Below are 17,446 nucleotides of genomic sequence, written 5' to 3'. Positions count from 1 at the left end.
GCACGTAGTCATCCCGCATCTCCCCCCCCCCAAATCCCACTCACACCCGCAAAAAGATAAAATTAACAACTACAATAAAAAACGACACACATACCCCAAAACATAAACAAACTAACACACACATACACACACACACACACACACACACACACACAGAGGCACGCACATACACACACACACACACGCACGCACACACACACACACACACACACACACACACACACACACACACATTTACACAAGTACACAGATAGAGTGACAGAGAGAGAGAGAGAGAGAGAGAGAGAGAGAGAGAGAGAGAGAGAGAGGGGGGGGGGGAGAGAGAGAGAGAGAGACGAGAAAAATCGCCTACTGCTGGCGACAAGGTATTACACCCAAAGTTTGCATAAGTATTCATAAACGTGTCTTTTGATTGTTGAGAAGACGTTTGTTTGAATTGCATTCATGCCGCATTCATGCTTTATCATGAGAAGTCAGGGGGTATTGACTGAGACACATGGTGGGCAGGCGAAGCAGTCTTCACGAAAAGAGCATTACAAACAAAAGACCTGACAGTGAGATTCAAACCGCAGAAAATTGAGTTCACATAAACAGAGGGTTTGGGACGAAACGGTCCTCCTTTTTCGTTGACTGAGCTTATAAAGGGAACACGTCACGTATCTAAGAAAATGCACCAGGTTTGTTTCGCACTTTGATTACAAAAACAAGATTATGTTATTTACACCTGTGACGTCAATTATTCTGTTATTTGTTTGTAACGTGAATGGGTTCGAGCTTTCTAAGGAACACATAAAAAGGGCTGGACCTCAAACCACCGATGTGGGTTGTTGACGGGTGCTCTGGTGTGGTTTGCTTCTTCTTTCCTATCAAACATCTGTCGTCCTTATCTCCCCTTCTTCTTTTTTATGTTTGTTACTCTCTTGTAACACCTCTAATCTTCTGGCGCTCATATGACCTTATGCAGTTGCGAGCGCCGTAAAACCTCTACTAAAACAAACAAACAAACCTCCTATCTTGGAGATTACCATCTACTGTCTACTTTTACTTTTTCTTCTTCATTAGGTGTCAATTCTGGAGGAGACATGGTGCCCCATCCCTTCCTGTTTTCTGTCTTCTTCATCAGTTCGGTTTTTCTCTTTGTGAAAACATAGCCTACATTATAAATATATCCTAAAGTGAAATTAAAAAATGTGAGGCCTACCTTTCAATGATTACCTTGCTCTAGTGAAAGGGCAAAGATACGTTGGAACCCCCCCCCCCCCCCCCCCCCCCCCACACACACACACAAGGCCGATTTTGTTTACACCACGAAATTCAATAAGCATTTCTCCCCGTTGTCGATAGCCATTGCTGTCATTAGTATTTCCGATATGTTCTCTTCACAAAAACATCAACGATGTGGCTTTAAAAAAACCCCACACGCACAGCGCAGTGACTCATCACTGCTACCACCTCTCAGTGCATAAGAAATTCTCAGTTTCTTTAGTTTTGAAAAGGTTTTACTTGTTAACCTATTATTCAATAATAAACACTTCAAAATACAATATCTCAGCTTGGAAAGATTGTTGAAAACTTTCAAGTCCGTAATGATAAAAAACCAGGACGATTTCCAGAAACGGGCTCATGTTAGAATAATATCAGACATACGGGGACTGTTGGCAGAGGCGTAGTTTAGATAGTATCACTGGGTGCATGGCCTGTTTCTAGGTTCTTTTTGTACCTTTCACTTGATTGGGAGGAGGGTGTCAGTTGAGCGAGCATATTCATTCATAATACTATGCCTTGGGTTATGGAGCGTTGACATGACATCCCTGTTAGATGCACTAGAAGAAAGGTATTGTCGATATGCTGGTGAAAGTCGTTAATAAGCCAAAGAGGTTAAATTTGCGCCAGTGACACCTCTCCAACAAAGAATTTGGTTTATGAGAAAGCAAGCTGTTTATTTCAAATAGTATAGCTCGGAAATCATTGCACCTGTGTATGGAAGGTAACACGATACATGTTCTTCAATTTAAAGCGATGAAAAGATGCTGTAATTTCATTTTAAAAGATTAATACCATCAGCTTAATTTTAATATTTGTAAAGAACAAAGAACAAAGTGCAAACATTTAACTAATTATCTAAACTACCTTAATTGTCCGCCGGACATCTTGCTTGCGTAGTCACGTTTTGTTCTACCTTCCAAATTGACAAAATGTAGTCCTACAAAGAAAACGAGACTTGGTAAGAAAAACTATAAGGATAACGGAAGAAATTAAAAAGGATATTACATTAATGTTTGGTGAGCTGTGTAACTTGAAGGAATAAATTATCAAGGTCTTAATCTGTTAACTTTTCCTAATTTAACTTTGTTCAGTTTGGTTGGTTTTGTGCAAACTGTCACTCATATTAAGTTGCAGTTACCGCTAACACTTTTCTAAATTTGTATTGCGTTGATAAGTCAATACTGAGAGTTCCTAGACTGGTCGAGTGTGAGCACATGTGTGTAGTTTCGGTGGTTTCAGTGCAGTAACCAATGTTATTGCAGTTTTCTGGAAGAGTAATACATGTGTAATGAAACACAGTTACATGACAGTCGCCAGGAGCTAACTTAACCTCTTCCATAGTTCATAGACGTCAAGGTATTTTTTTTTCTTTCTTTCTACAATTACAGTCCAGACATGGACAGGCCAGAAAAGGATCCAGCAGCCTGACTAAAATCTCACGTAAAAAAGTCCAAAAGATGGAGATACTCAATTTAAAACAAATTCTCCAAAAAAAGGGAAACGAACCCGGGTCCTTGGCGTGTGACGGCTAGGTACCTAACTGCTACACCACGTATAAAATGTCACAAGTCCCCCTGCCCCCTGCCTCCCCCTCCCTTAAAAAATCAGAAAAATGGGGATACTCGCTCCACACAAAGGGAATTAAACTTGAGTCTTCCGTGTGTGACGGCAAATCGCCTAATCGCAACACCAAAGACGCAGGAAAACTGGTGTCTACAAGACGCAACTTGCTGTAGGAATATATAGGCTGCTGAGTGGAATGGCTAGGTAAACAGAAGCTAAGTCTTTGTCAAATCTGTACACTCAGAAAGAATGAAAAAGCCGTATTCGTTTTTGTATTTTTTGTTTTCGAAAACAAATTTGAACGCCGCATTTTGCGCGTTCAGCAAAAAGGGCAATACACAGATTTGCCATCCTCTTTAAGTTGGCAGACGCCACACTTGGGAAGAATAAGTATGTACTGAAATGGGTATGCTTGTTCAACCCACAATGAATGTGGAGCCATATTATCCACAGCAACTTCTCTCGAGACCAGTCTACACGTTTTTATAAATCATTTTCCAAGCTAGGGTCTCGTGACACCACGGCTAAACTCTACTTCAACAAGCGGAATTTCTTTTCAAGAGCAATGGGATGTCCCTACAACTCCAGGTATTCCGAGGGGAAAAAAGGCATCGCTGTGAAACCAGGCGCTCGTCAAATTATAAACTCCAAAATACCGACATTTTTCCTGCAAGTTTGGCAGTTATTTATCGATTTTCTTTTTTCTTTTTTTTTTGTATTCAGTCAAAACCTTTTTTGTTCATTTAAAAAAAAGATTTTTGTTTGAATTCTAGAAAAAATGTTGATAAAAGGAAAAAAAAGTATTTTTGTTTTGTTTAAAAGACTCTCAATTAATGGAAGGCACTACAGTTTGACGGCCATTTTCTCGTAACATAAGCATCTGAAACAAGGCGACCCCGCAATCTTAAGTAAGATCTATACAAAAGAACCTTTGGTATCTTTTCGATCTGAATAACACTACAACATCTTTGAACCCCAACCTAGTAATTGCATGGTTAAAGATACCGTATTGCATAAATACACGTACACAGTGCTTGCGTAGCTACAAATGTGGAGTTCATAGGATGAGTAAAGTGTTTGATACAAGCGAAGAAGAAGAAGAAGAAGAAGAAGAAGAAGAAGAAGAAGAAGAAGAAGAAGAAAAAGAAGAAGACGAAGAAGAAGAATTGGAAAAGTGAGGACTAATGTAAGGACATTTTAGTGAAAAGAAACTGCTGTTATGAAAACAGAGTGTGTCACTGTGCAAATCGGAAAAGTGTATTTGTAAATGACGAATTTGTATACATACGAACATAAACCCACATACACACACACATGACGCACCCACGCTCCCACACACACACACACACACACACACACACACACACACACACACACACACACATATCCTGCAACGCAAACCAGGTGACATTGGGTGTTCTGTGTTTACCTCTGGGGCGCGTGAGCAAACTGGGACCAGCCTCCGAGGAAGGCAGTCCTCCAAACGAAGACCATTCTTCAACACGTTGTGACCTTTACTCAGTTTCACCAGAGCACCAAGAGGGTGTGGTAAGACGACAATCGTTGTGTAAATCACAGGAGAGTTTGACGTGGGCACGCCAAAGAAAGGTAAAGCAAACGGGCTCCGCTTTTTCGGAGTGGCCCTCTTATGGGACTGCGAAGGTGTTTTTTTTCTGCTGTAGCTTAAATTAAGCCTAATAAATTCTTCTGCAGGGAAAGTTGAAAGGAGTTTTTTTTATAATGAGGAGTGCACATGAGGAGAATTCATTTGCTGAACCCATCGGGACACCTTTGGGGGCTTTCCGGTTACGGCTAGCTATGAGCAATGAGTGTTGAATACCTAGACTGACGAAAGTATAAAACTAAATTCTAAATCTACGAATCTCGGCATCACAGCTTCAAGTAAGTTCTAATTGGATGCAAAATATCGTCTGAATATAAATTTTCTCCGTCCCTTCCTAAAACTAAATCCTTTCCGCAGAATGCTCTACCTTCTACATGACTCATCACTTCTTTAAAGAGGGCACTATACTGCAACTAGTATTAGAAGAACATCAGAAAATACGCAAAAGGTTAAACCATCTTCCAAAAGTTTACCCCTAAAAATTTGTTGCGTTCATTTTCATAGTTAGTTCAAAGACTCATATTTTTTGTTGGCTTGGTTTTGACTCCAATTTCGGTATTGCTGCTAGATAAGCATTATTTGCAAATCTATGCGGACGTATGACAACAACTGGCACGTGTTAGAAGAACTCAGATTCAACTTGCATTGTATAAACTCCTCTATTCTGTGTACGGCATCCATTGTTCATAACATTGTTTTGCTCTCAATTCCTATTGCTTTCTAGGTTTGCCATGACAGCTTTTGCCAAAGAAGTTAAGATTATAAGGCACTAATTATTTAGCTATGTTCTATTTTAGGGATCATACATATAATCTAACATCATTTAAATACCTTATATTACATGACACCATGGCTACCCCATTGTTTTCTCCACAGAGAATGGAGGCCTCCTGATGTCTGTCAAAGGTCAAGTATATTCTGAAAGAATACCTAAAGAAACTATTGCGATACAGTGCCTCACACACAAAAACCTTTCGAAACAGCTATGTGGGGGTCTATGGAACCAAATGCTTATTGAATGTTAACAAGCCGAAGACAAAACTGGCAAAAAAAGGTGTCTTTCCGATTCGTAGGCATACTCAGAAAACGACCAATAAAGCAATTCGAGCAATATTTACAAACTTTCATATATGTAAAGTTATCATCTAATTCAAAAGTTCCGTTTGAAATGTATTACCAGCATAGACACTTAAACAATGGCCAAAAGTGGTCCTGATTTCAGTAGTACAAACGATATATCTGTATTCTTTTGCCTACAAAATGTTGCAATATAGAAGTAAGATTTAAGGGGGGGGGAGGGGGGGCGGGGGTTCCCACCTATTTTTGGTCAATCTGCTTCAAATTGGGTATTACAATATTTTTTGCCTTTTCTCAGTCATTTCTCTGTTGATTTGATTGTTCTTCGGCACAATTGTAGCTAGTTGGATGCCCAACATTTTTTCTTCTTACATTGTTATTCTATCTTCACTAATTAGACAGGTATCTCTTTTTTTGTCAAAAATATTTGATTTTTTTTATTTTTGACACACTTTTCGATACTCCTCTGAAGATTACAGGTGTATCTTGATGGCACTTGGCATACTTGTTACCCTTAGGGGTGGTTACATTGTATTGTCAGCGTTTTTTATATCTATCTTGCTTTTCATTTTATGATTTTAAAAATTTGGAAAATTGACCGTTTTCTGCATTTTTGACAAGATTTGCACGCTTCTTCCTGTAACTCCGAAACGAAATAAGATATCGAAAGATACTGACTATGTTTAACTTGGGTACATGTGGTGCCAAAGGACAATAAAATCCATCCGCAAATTTCAGAGGAGTATTGATTTGAAAATATGATGTGAAAATCCAATATGGCCGCCATGATAATGGCAGCCATCTTGGATCCGGGAATTTTTGTTCCATCGTAATACCTGTATCATGACGAAGTTGTATGCCAAATTTAAGGTTTCTAGGTCCAGAAATAAAGAAGTTAGCTCGCTTGTGTGACCCCCCCCCCCCTCTTTTAAAGATTATGAGGTCGAGATGTAATTTGAAATATGATAAGTGCAAATATAAGCCTATAACACTAAAGAGTTTTGCCTTCTTTTGAAATCCTAAAATCTTTCCATAAGATCTGCACGCATTCCAAACAGGCTCCATATTACTTCTGCCTTTAAAGCACCCCCCCCCCCCCCCAAACCCTCCTTCCGCCCCAATGAGTCCCGATGTCTCTGATGTAACAGGCACATGGCTGTCGCTTCCTGGAGACCCAGGTTCGATTTCCAAGTCGGAGGAACATTTCATTAAGTATTTTAATCTTTCAACCCAGCTTGATCCTGACAGGCAAGGTCAGAGTCCACCCCTTGATGATCTAAATTGTGTCTAAGGAGACCAAAAACAAAAACAAAACAAAAACAATTTCCCCCTTCCCTTCTTTACTCTTGCAACAGGCTGTGAGCCCCACCGAATTGGTGGACAAGCGGACTAACTCAGATTTTGAGGGTTTCCAGAAATCTTGACCTACACCAAGATTGGGCATTGCCCAGCCTATAGGAAAAGTTTGGTTTCACTGGTGTGTATATTTGTCAGGTTAAAGAGAAAACTATCAAAAGCCGTTCAATTAAAATGAATAAAGATCCAAAATCTTCACCTTCGATTTTCTCAAAACAGCAGTTTTTGGGATAGTCCCTTTGTGCTTAAAAGCTACCAATTAACCTTACCTGTTTACACTTCACATTTGAGAACTCTTTCGCACACAAAGCTACTGCTGAAAAATAAACTCTACATAAATAGCTCAAGACTCAGGACGCAAACAAAGCAGGATTGTTCACCTGTCCTGGACGCTGCACATTTAAGATTGAACGTTCAGGGAAGCTTCTTCTTTCACACATTACTTTATACTTGTGCACGGGCTTTTGCATTGCTTTCAAGATACAACAATACAGGACTGAAAGGGAAAGGAGAATGTGGCGTGTTCACATAAAGGGCATTTGGGACAAGGTGAGTGCAGGGGTCGAATTGCTCCTCAGAATGCTTTTTCAAGTCAGTTCAGCCATTGCAAGGGGGAGGACATGCTTAGCGGCCATTGTCAAACAGCCGTAATGACCCTGCAAAAAAAGACTCGTGTCTTTCTTCACCTGAGTAAACTGGACAAAACATGAACAAGTCACACTTTTTTTGGCGAGCTTATAACCTGTTACGATAGCAGTTTGTTCTCGCAAGCATACACATTTTTGACTGTTTTCACAGACGTACAGAGTTGTGGAAAATAATATAATTATTTAGGTACGTGCATCAGTTGATTACGGATTAGGGTTCTTTTATGGTTGCCTTTCATTCTTACAGATGTCTTTCAGCCACACCCGTGATCTTGTGAAAATATGTAAAATCGGACGCCTAGACTTTTCGTATGAGGGCAAACAATCTTGGAGGTCCCATGTGCACGTTGCGCACGTCTAGGATTCCCTGGTGGTCTTGTAATTGATAAGAGTAATCAGATGCCACCACTCTGACAAAATTCAAAATCAATTTTTACTATAACTGAAAATACTATAGTCAGAATAAAAAACTTTCAGAGTACCTTCCAAATCAGAATGTGGATGGCTGAAGGCAAGGGACTGTACAAAGAAGGAGAATTGGTCACAAATGTAAAAATTAACTGCACTGCAGATTGAAGAACCAGCAATTGACTACCTTTTATGTACTGCAGGGGTATCAAAGAAGAAGATGAAGATTACAGAATGGTATTTTTTCAGCGTCTCATCTTATAAGTAGGGGATAAGTCAGATACTTGTTCTTTTAAAACGTTTTCTAAATTAACAAAACCAACAATTCCTAGGTTTAACGAATCTGAACAAAAGCAACTTCCAACAAGAGTCTTTTGTCTTTGTTTATTGCTAAATATGACAATGGCAAACATACATGAACATCTGGTGCAAAATTGTTAAAAATCGGATATAACCGAATTGAACATCATGACGTCATCAATGATTTGCGACGTCGTTAATCAAAAAATGGGTCTGTCTTGACAGTCAACATTGGCTCTCCAGTCACACTTCCTTTTCTCTGCGTTGAATGCGCTGCTGTTTGGGCACTTGATCCTGGCGACGACACGACCATAGTTGCACTTGTAGAACCGGGCACAATTTGTTGGGTCGCTCACATCAGCGTTTGAAAAACCAGCACATGGTTTGTCCACAATGGGGCTGGCAGTCGCTATAGAAAGGAATAAATCCGACAACGTATTTGAAAAGTCAAATCAGTGGAATGCAAAGGATATTAAAGAAAACAAGTCTATAATAATACGCTTCCATCCTACCCATCGCTCCTTCCAACCAAACATTCTTCCATTCGTTCGTTCAGGTATTTTCTAATTCCTGGTTGTTGCTTCTTCAGTAGGAGTTAGGCCTTCATAAACGCTTTCGAAAGAACACCGGTGGATGATACAAAAGAGAAAACTGTACATCACTCCTTAAAATCAACTCGATAACCTTCAGTCTTGCCTAATAAGAACACAACCCACTTACCATTTTACCATTCATCTCTGAAGAAGCTTTATTACTCCCTTTTCCCAGAAAAAAATAGAACACATTCTCATGCAGATGAAATCAGCGCATATGACCAGCCAAACTTTAATTAAATTGAGTCTAGTTTCTTTACAAAGGAACGTTGTTTTTCCAAAAAAGTGTAACGTTCTACTTGAATTGTGCCCTGCCAGTTGTTGTAGCAGCATGATAGCCCAGTCTGGTATATATCTATACATTGTCATTTTTTTCTACCTTGGGTTTCAAAACCATTATTTGTTTCTAACTCCACAATCCAGACCGATACAAATCTGTGCTCTCTCACATGGTGAACATAACGTAACAAGAATGTGCCCTCCCATCATAAAAATAGCCAAACTTTAATTAAATTGAGTCTAGTTTCTTTATAAAGGAACGTTTTGTATCCTGAGAAGTAAAATCTGATCTATACTGAACCAAAGTAGACTGTCGCGCAAACTATTCAATGTTTGAAAAGAAGAATGTATGTAGCCCAACACAAACAATGAATATGTCATCTTTTTTCTTGTTCAAAACAAAATGTGTACCTTTATTGTTTCTATTCTGGCTTAGCTCTTTTCTGATTTTGTAAGACAATTTAATTTCGGAGAAGGTTTAACACTTAAGGTTCGTTGTCCTATTCCCTATTTTAATACAGCAAGTTAAGTTAAAAAGTGCAAACGTTAGCATTTGCATCATGAAAAAGGCAGGTCTTAAAGCTGCAAGCTTGTTGTGCTCATCAACATGTTCAGAAGAGAATGAAGATTTAATATGAGGATACTATTGATGTAACTGCCTTAAAATACAGCAAGCAGATATTTCTGATTAATGAGGGAAAAAAAATAGAGCAGTAATGCAGCGTCGAGCCAGTAGATGTGCCGACTTCAAAGAGGTAAGAGAAGAACCTTGAAGGTTCCACTTACTGACGACCACGTGACCAGGGATGCTCCTTTCCCGACACTCCGAGGCCACGAGAAAGCTCAGCTCGCAGGTGCTGTTGCGAGTGCTAAAGAGCGTGTTTGTGGGGCAGTCCATTGTGGCCACCACTGTCATGTTAACACAGGCCAGGAACTGGGCACAATTGCTGGGGTCGGGGTTCATGCCGTTGGGGTCGGGTGCGCAGCGAGGATCATCTGATAAATGAAACAAAGAATGTCTTAAATTATTTTTCAGTGAGTTAATGGTTTCAATTCTAAGCAACTGGACTATTGTTACAAGTCAAACGAGTGCATGGGCTGATAACAGAACACATTAAAAAATATTACGTGAAAAGAGAGATACAAAAGTATTCAAACGAACTCCTTAAACGGAACGAAAAGAATTTTGGGAAATAAATGGAAAATTGATTCATTTCCTAATTCATTATTATCTGTGACTCCGAAATTAGCACACTTTGCTGTAGGTTTATTTTATCAGAGCAGTGTGTCTCTGTTTTCTTTTCCTTCATCACCACACTGTGCAGTTGTCTTAAGTTCATCCATATGAACATCACAGACGGCGGAGGATCAAACTTCGAGACAAAGACACGCAAAACACCCTGGTTCTATTCAATGAATAATAATGATCAATGTGACTGTAGTTTAAAAAAAATAAAAGTCATAATTATCTTATGTACTAAAATATGATACATTCTAAGAGATGCAACAAACGTTAGATGCCATTGTGGAAAAATCAAGTCATCAACAGTCAAGATCGAAATTTGGGTAAAAATCCGTAAAGTCAATGCACCTGTCACCTTCGTAAAAATACTTTCTTAACTATATCCGTACTCTCTGGGGTCATTTTGTACCCCGGGTTGTATTCTTCGCATTTTAGAATACTTCTAGTACGAAGATCTCTTTGAAAACGAGGAAATTTCTAATTTTGAAAATGGTGGCACAGAGTTCCCCACGTCGTATGGATACGATAGGAAAACACGACGTACGGATAGGGTTAAGGATCGGGTGTGTGTGTGTGTAAGTGTGTGTGTGTGTGTGTGTGTGTGTGTGTGTGTGTGTGTGTGTGCGTGTGTTGTGACAGTGGGTGTTCCAGGGAGGGAGCAATAGGGGATAAAGTTAGAACATTTAATCAAAAGCAAATGCCTTTATGTCCAGCACACATTCATATATGATGAAGGCAGTTGTGCAATTTAGAAAAATAAAGATAATATGGAGGGAACCAGCTTCAGGATTGGGTACTGTTTAAAGGTTTTCTGTTTTCCGAGCAAACGTCTTTTCAAGATGTGACGGCTACGGTGGTCCGGTTCTGTTTTATTGAAGGAAGGGGGGGGGGTGCATCAAATAAATCCGTAGAACGAAGACACTTGTGGTATTTAACCAGCTTCGATGTGGGGGCAAACCTGCATAATATCTTACCATATCGTTGACATATTTTATTAAAGGATCCTTCCTCGTGTTCAAACATACTTTATTGCAAGTTTGGAATAAAAAGTACTTGTTTTTAGGCGTGGCCTTCCTAAAGAGGAGAGAAAACAAAATGTTTGCTGAGAGTCCATGAACCCTGTTATGACGCCATTGATGACGTGGATTATGACGTTTCAATTTATATTAAAAGCTTGTCACGAGGCCTACCCTTTCCTTATTCAGACTATAATTGCAACCTGTTTACCCAAAGGGAGGCAAGGAGGAGAAGAGATTCTGATCACTTCTGGTTATTTAAACGCAACTTGTATATTCTTCTATTTCCGATTTCTTGTCATTGTACAACAATGTTGACTATCCAGCTGAAGAGCCATCTGCTAAGAGATTGTTTGTACAAGGGTTGGCAGTTTGAGACACTGGGGAGGAGCTAAGATGAAAAGGATCAATACCCTTGTTTTTTTCCAATTAAAAGATATGTGGTTAACCCTGAGTTTGATTAAAACAGTGAGATTCCTCTTTCTCCCCCCCCTCTCTCTCTCTCTCTCTCTCTCTCTCTCTCTCTCTCTCTCTCTCTCTCTCTCTCTCTCTCTCTGCCTCCTCCCTCTCTCTGTCTGTCTACGCGGGCAAGTTTGAGACAATAGGAATCCAGTGAAAATCAAAGACAAACAGAAAGCCGACACTCTTGATCCCCACTAATATTGTATATCACAATTGAAAAGTTAACTTACTGAGGGCTGGCGTTGTCATGACCTGGTTGCAGTCGTCCCACTGAGACATGGGCTCTACGCATGCGTGGCCAACATTGGACCACACACGGGTGTCGTTACAGTTGATGGTCCAGTATTTCTTTCCTTGGACACAGAAGTGCACCTGGGTGTTATATGGAATAATGGGAGGCAATGATAATACCACAAAAATATGTATAACTATTGTTCAAAAGAGGGCTAAACTGATCCTTTCAGAGGCGTATTTGCGAGGGGACTTCGAAACGAAGATTTGTGAGTCTAATATAAAAAACAGAGATTGAACGGAGGTTGAACTAAAGTTACCAGTGAGTGGCGTTTACTGTTTACACATGCTAAGAAAAAAAAATCTCAAAATACTGCTTCTCAAACTATAACAGCATACTAAAAAAATAATTGTAACTACGTTTCCTTTAGATAAAAAAAACCAACAGATTGTCATACCCAGTGATCGCCTTTTCATAAAACACGCACCCGTATTTTATCCATGTTTTTATAGCAATTAGTTGTTGAAATATCTACACCTAGTAGAGCATGCCAACAGCTGTTAAATGTCCCTTTGACTGCTACTACGACTTATAGTACCAGATACAGTAAGCTATCCTGGTAAGTGAGTTTGCTTTTTCCCACAAATACACACCAGTTATCATTATGCAAAGAGGCAAAGTAGAATGAGACGGAAAAATAATGAGAAACCCTGTACGTGGTCAGAATGGACGAGCACGGAGCTGAGAGACGTACTTAGAGATGCAGTGGAAACGGAAATATCGAGGGAGCGCGTTGTCTAGTCAGCTATGCCTGTCTCCCTGCTGATGACAGCATTGTAAGTGAGACACATACCAACCCATTCTTTACAGCGTACATAGCGGGCAGCCTTTCCATACACACTAAAAAATCAGTCCTTTTTCTTAAAGTGTAGAGGTTAATTAATGTTGTACATAACATTCTCACTCTGACTCCATTTTTTTCTTTTTTACAAGAAAAGAATGTTGCTTATTTCAGTGATGGGTCAACTGACGTTGATTCGAAATGTCATCCCAAATGTCTGAAGGTAACGAAAGAGTGCACCTGAGAGATTCCAAGGGGAAAGAAAGAAAAGCATCGAGGACTTGGCCCGTATGAAATTTTGGCACTCTTAATGGGAAGGGGAGGGGGGGGGGGGTGGATTTTATGGGCTCTTTGAGAAAACAAAATGTGCTCTCTTTATAGGATGTGTCTACTTGACAGTATTTGTAGGTAAGTATTATGCAAATGCAAAATAAACAAAGTCCAAACACATCGTGTTTGTTTGCGTCAAGGACCCACCTTTAATTCGCTAATCAATGTGAGTTAAAGTCTTTGTTCTGGTCTTATATTACTTTCTATTCCCGTGATTTGCTCACTTGTACGTAAATGAGTCCGGGTTTTTCAGTAAAAGGTGTCTAGTAATAAAGTATAGCTCCAACAGTTATTTTTAAATTAAGTAAGCCCTACAACGATATCATGATCTGATGAGAATAAATTACCACTGTACTGATTGCAGCATGATTATATCAAGATTGTGATTTGGATCTGGCAGTAGACGCGATTTACATAGGGACTATTACGATTTCCACCCGGATGTAGATATTAGACTTTCTGGAATAAAAAAACATGTCATTGACTCCTTAGTCACGTTTTCCAGCTTCTCATCATTGAGAAATAATAACAAAGGATCTCAGCCTTTTTAATGGTTAGTATGGTATCTCTATTTGGAAGGTGTTGAGTTCGGTTCTGCGATATTTTTCTTTGTCACGTTTTGTGCCACGAAGGCAGCCGTGACTCTTGTCTCACATTCAACTTCAGCAAACATCTGTACACACTCTGTATCCTGTTTGACGAATATGCATCTAGGTATTAAGTTACTTAGACAAAGTTACGCCATCATGTTTGATCTAGAGGCGAACAGGTATATTAGAAACATTGCACAACGTGTGTTTTAGGCAAATAAGAAAATGCAAATTTGTATGGATCTAAGTCAAATATTAAAACCTAAAGAGAAGAAGAGAAAGACAAAGAGACAGACAGACAGACAGACGGACAGACAGACAGACAGACAGACAAACATACAGTTGATCTTTACAATTATAAGCATGAGGCTACTGCAAACATTTGTATGTGATTTTGTTTTATGGATGTAGAGTCCCAAGAAATCCTGCTTTGTACGAAAACGAGATGGTTTACTTTAACATTTATTCTTCTTAGAAATTAAATTCATCTTTTTATCTTTGAAACCCTGTTCTTTAACATAACCCTTCGCTTCTTTGCGCCCCCCCCCCCCCCCCCACCCCCCCTCTCTCTCTCTCTCTCTCTCTCTCTCTCTCTCTCTCTCTCTCTCTCTCTCTCTCTCTCTCTCTCGCTTCTTTGCGCCCCACCCCACCCCCCCACCCCCCTCTCCGCTTCTCCAAATCAGGGTCAAAATTTTGCTTGTGGGCCCTTCGTTGAGGAGTATTCACCAAGCTGTGATAAATCATTTCAGCTTTGCCAGTATCATACCAAGATGTACAAATAGATTCTAGATTAAGCCGAGTGAATTGAAATATGACGAGCTCTTTGCACACATGCACCGATGCAAGGAAAAAGGTATGACAAGAAAGAGGCAGCAAGTAAGATTTTCTGCAACATGGCTATGCATGCTTCCAACAAGGTTAGCTATCTCCAGTTTGCTTTAATTTCACAGTAACTGTCTGTACCACTGTCGTGACGTACCTGTGTGCAGTCGTTAGGATCACGGGTCCATTCTGTCGTCCAAGGATCCCTGCATCCAGGATCGGCCCCGAAGGTATCATCAGTGTTGTAATTTTGGGCTGGTCTATTTTGTCTTGGTGGGTTTGACTCCTGATACGAAAACTGACCCTGTTGCTGACCCTGTTGGTTTCTTCCGTAGTTATTGCCGTAGTTTCTTTGGGCCACCACCATACTGAGACAGGCCAAGAGAACAGCAACATACACAAAGAGATGCATTTTGTTTTTTAAACTTTTAAATTAATTTGTTGTTACTGCGATACTGAAAAGTTTCGATTTCTACTGAGGACCGTAGCGTTTAGTTATTGTCTTTTTAAACTGAAAGCCTGGCCACGATTTTTTAAAGACTACCCAACCAAGTTCTGTAAATGATATGACTTCTGTTCTCAGTATGGCGTTCTAGCCTATCATGCTGCATTTAAGTACAAGCAGCCCCTTCCTGAATCCCTCAAACCACAAAAAAGACAGACGCGTGCTACCACGAAGCTATATAAAGCCTACAAAACGACCGCTGTTGTTGACTTGGACCTGCTTATGTTTATTTGTTTACCCAACTGTAGTTGGCGTGTGTTCAAACCAGAGCTGAGAGCTAAGAAAGTTCGAGACGTCAAGAGACTTCTTCCATGACACTCCTCGGTTACTTTGCTTTGTCTACAAGTCCCCCAGTGACTGTGCGTGCTTTTTGAACGAAAAGAACTTCCCAGTGATGTTTATTCCCAGGTCTGGCCCACGCAGCTGTCCGTTATTGCAAACATGTACGTTTAAAATCACTAGTTTTCCTTGCCCAGATGCAGGCATCATTCCGATATGCAGAGGTAGTGGTATAATAACATACAGGACTACTGACAGTATGTTATATATATAAGAGAGAGAGAGAGAGATAGAGAGAGAGAGAGAGAGAGAGAGAGAGAGAGAGAGAGAGAGAGAGAGAGAAAGAGAGAAAAGGTTAGGGGGGATAGAGAGGGGGATTAGAGAGAAGGAGAAAAAGGAGGAAGTGTGGGAATGCAGTAAAGAGATAAACTTTCTGAAAATTTAAGAGTACACATAAGACAATAATGAGAAATAGCAGAACGGTTCAAATTACAAGAGCAAAAAACCTGTCTTTCCTATCATCCAACCATCCCAGACACAGTAGAGGTTAATGAGTTAGCTCTTTTATTAACCAGTGTTAAGATACTTGGACGAGTCTTTCATGACACCACACAAACACACTTTGAAATACTGAAGTAAATGAAGAAAGACAGATACTCAAACGCCCTACTTGAAAGGAATGACAATTTCATCTGGTGCTTATAGTTTGTATTTCAGACACAGTTTGAAGGAGATGGGCACGTATGGCATGGGTTTAACTGATCTTCCAACATTGTAAGATGTGCTACTTTGAAACATATCGTGCATCTCTAATAGCACCAAGGTAGGACTTTTGAAAACTCCCTTAACAACTCAATTTCATGAAAGCATAATAGATAGCCTGTGCGTATTTACGAACCAGAATTCTCTGAATCACCGTCCGGCAGTACACAAATGGGACTGGCATCTTACCTTGGATATAGTACACTGCGGAGAATAATGGAGCTGTTTAAAACAGAATACCGTAATAGGCTGTACACTAGGCGGTCATAAAACAGTCCACATGCGCGCGACTGACCTAGATTCGGTGGTCAGTTTGAATTGCTGTTTGCATGCTTTGACATTGGATTATTTCTGCCTAATGCAGTTTGCTTTTCAAGTAATCTGGATTAAATGAATACCTTCTCTACCACTGTGTGCGTTGAGGAACATAAGTGATGACTAATTAATTAATTAAGATTGACCAACAGTTTTAGATGGTAAATTTGAAGTGCTGTTTGGCTGCACTGTAGGCGTACTGTTCATTATCAGTCATTTTTCATCGCCATCGTACTGAATGCCTGGATTCTTTCGGTTGAGGCCTAATGCAGTTGGGTTTTTTTCAAATCATCTGGACTGTGTGAAAATCAAATATCTCTTCCATCAGTGGACAGTGTTGCCTTCGATCTGACAGAGAAAGGTGAGGCAGCCATCACAACTTCTTTGAATTGGGCACAGCTTGCTATAACAATGAAACCATCAGAAAGAGTAAGAATGCACTGCCTCACAAAAGACACATCAGAAGCTCTTTCTTGGACATGCAGATGCCTTGCTGCCATGACAAATATCCACTGTAAACGTACGAACCATACATACACCAGTATGTCTGTCTAGGCTTCTCTTCCAACAGGATGACTTAGAGGGGCATTTTGGACATTTCCAACTATCTGTGGACTGGACTTATTTTTTGACAGTCCAGGAAGTGATGTACACACATACAATTGAATTCATTGATAAAGCAAGGATTTGCTGAAGACAGAGGTTGCACTGGACTATAGCATCAATCATCTTGATTGTGACTTGTGCGAGAAGGACCTCTCAGACAGTGACCTGCTACTCATTGACGACATGGTAGAGGGAAAAATCTCTGTGACTGCAGATGAAAAGCTGTCAATTTTTCACATTTCTGGCTATATTGCTTTCAAACGCAGTGAGCTTTCCGGCAACCCCCCAGGCAGTACACCAAATGTCAAAGCATATCTTGAGGAAAGCAAC

At 40.0% G+C, this 17,446-nt stretch overlaps 1 protein-coding gene across 1 annotated transcript; it reads right to left on the bottom strand.

Annotated features, from left to right (window-relative positions):
* Positions 1-8,310: 8,310 nt before the first annotated feature.
* LOC101847244 lies at positions 8,311-15,314 on the bottom strand. The gene is made up of 4 exons (XM_005091998.3): positions 14,807-15,314; positions 12,065-12,206; positions 9,900-10,109; positions 8,311-8,650 (listed from the first exon to the last, which is right to left on the bottom strand). The coding sequence occupies exons 1-4, from the start codon at positions 15,059-15,061 to the stop codon at positions 8,442-8,444; spliced, it is 816 nt and encodes a 271-aa protein (XP_005092055.1). The 5' UTR covers positions 15,062-15,314; the 3' UTR covers positions 8,311-8,441.
* Positions 15,315-17,446: the final 2,132 nt, after the last annotated feature.

The sequence above is a fragment of the Aplysia californica genome, unplaced genomic scaffold, assembly GCF_000002075.1.
Source record: "Aplysia californica isolate F4 #8 unplaced genomic scaffold, AplCal3.0 scaffold00039, whole genome shotgun sequence".
NCBI lineage: Eukaryota > Metazoa > Mollusca > Gastropoda > Aplysiida > Aplysiidae > Aplysia > Aplysia californica.
Note: the sequence above shows the minus strand (reverse complement) of the source record. Positions and strands in the feature narration are given on the sequence as shown.

Excerpts from the sequence above, each read along its gene's own strand:
- LOC101847244 (XM_005091998.3), bottom strand. The coding sequence starts at position 15,061 with ATGCATCTCTTTGTGTATGTTGCTGTTCTCTTGGCCTGTCTCAGTATG. Across the intron at positions 12,207-14,806 it reads ATCCTAACGACTGCACACAG|GTGCACTTCTGTGTCCAAGG; the intron begins GTACGTCACGAC and ends TATAACACCCAG. Across the intron at positions 8,651-9,899 it reads CCCTGGTCACGTGGTCGTCA|CGACTGCCAGCCCCATTGTG; the intron begins GTAAGTGGAACC and ends TCCTTTCTATAG.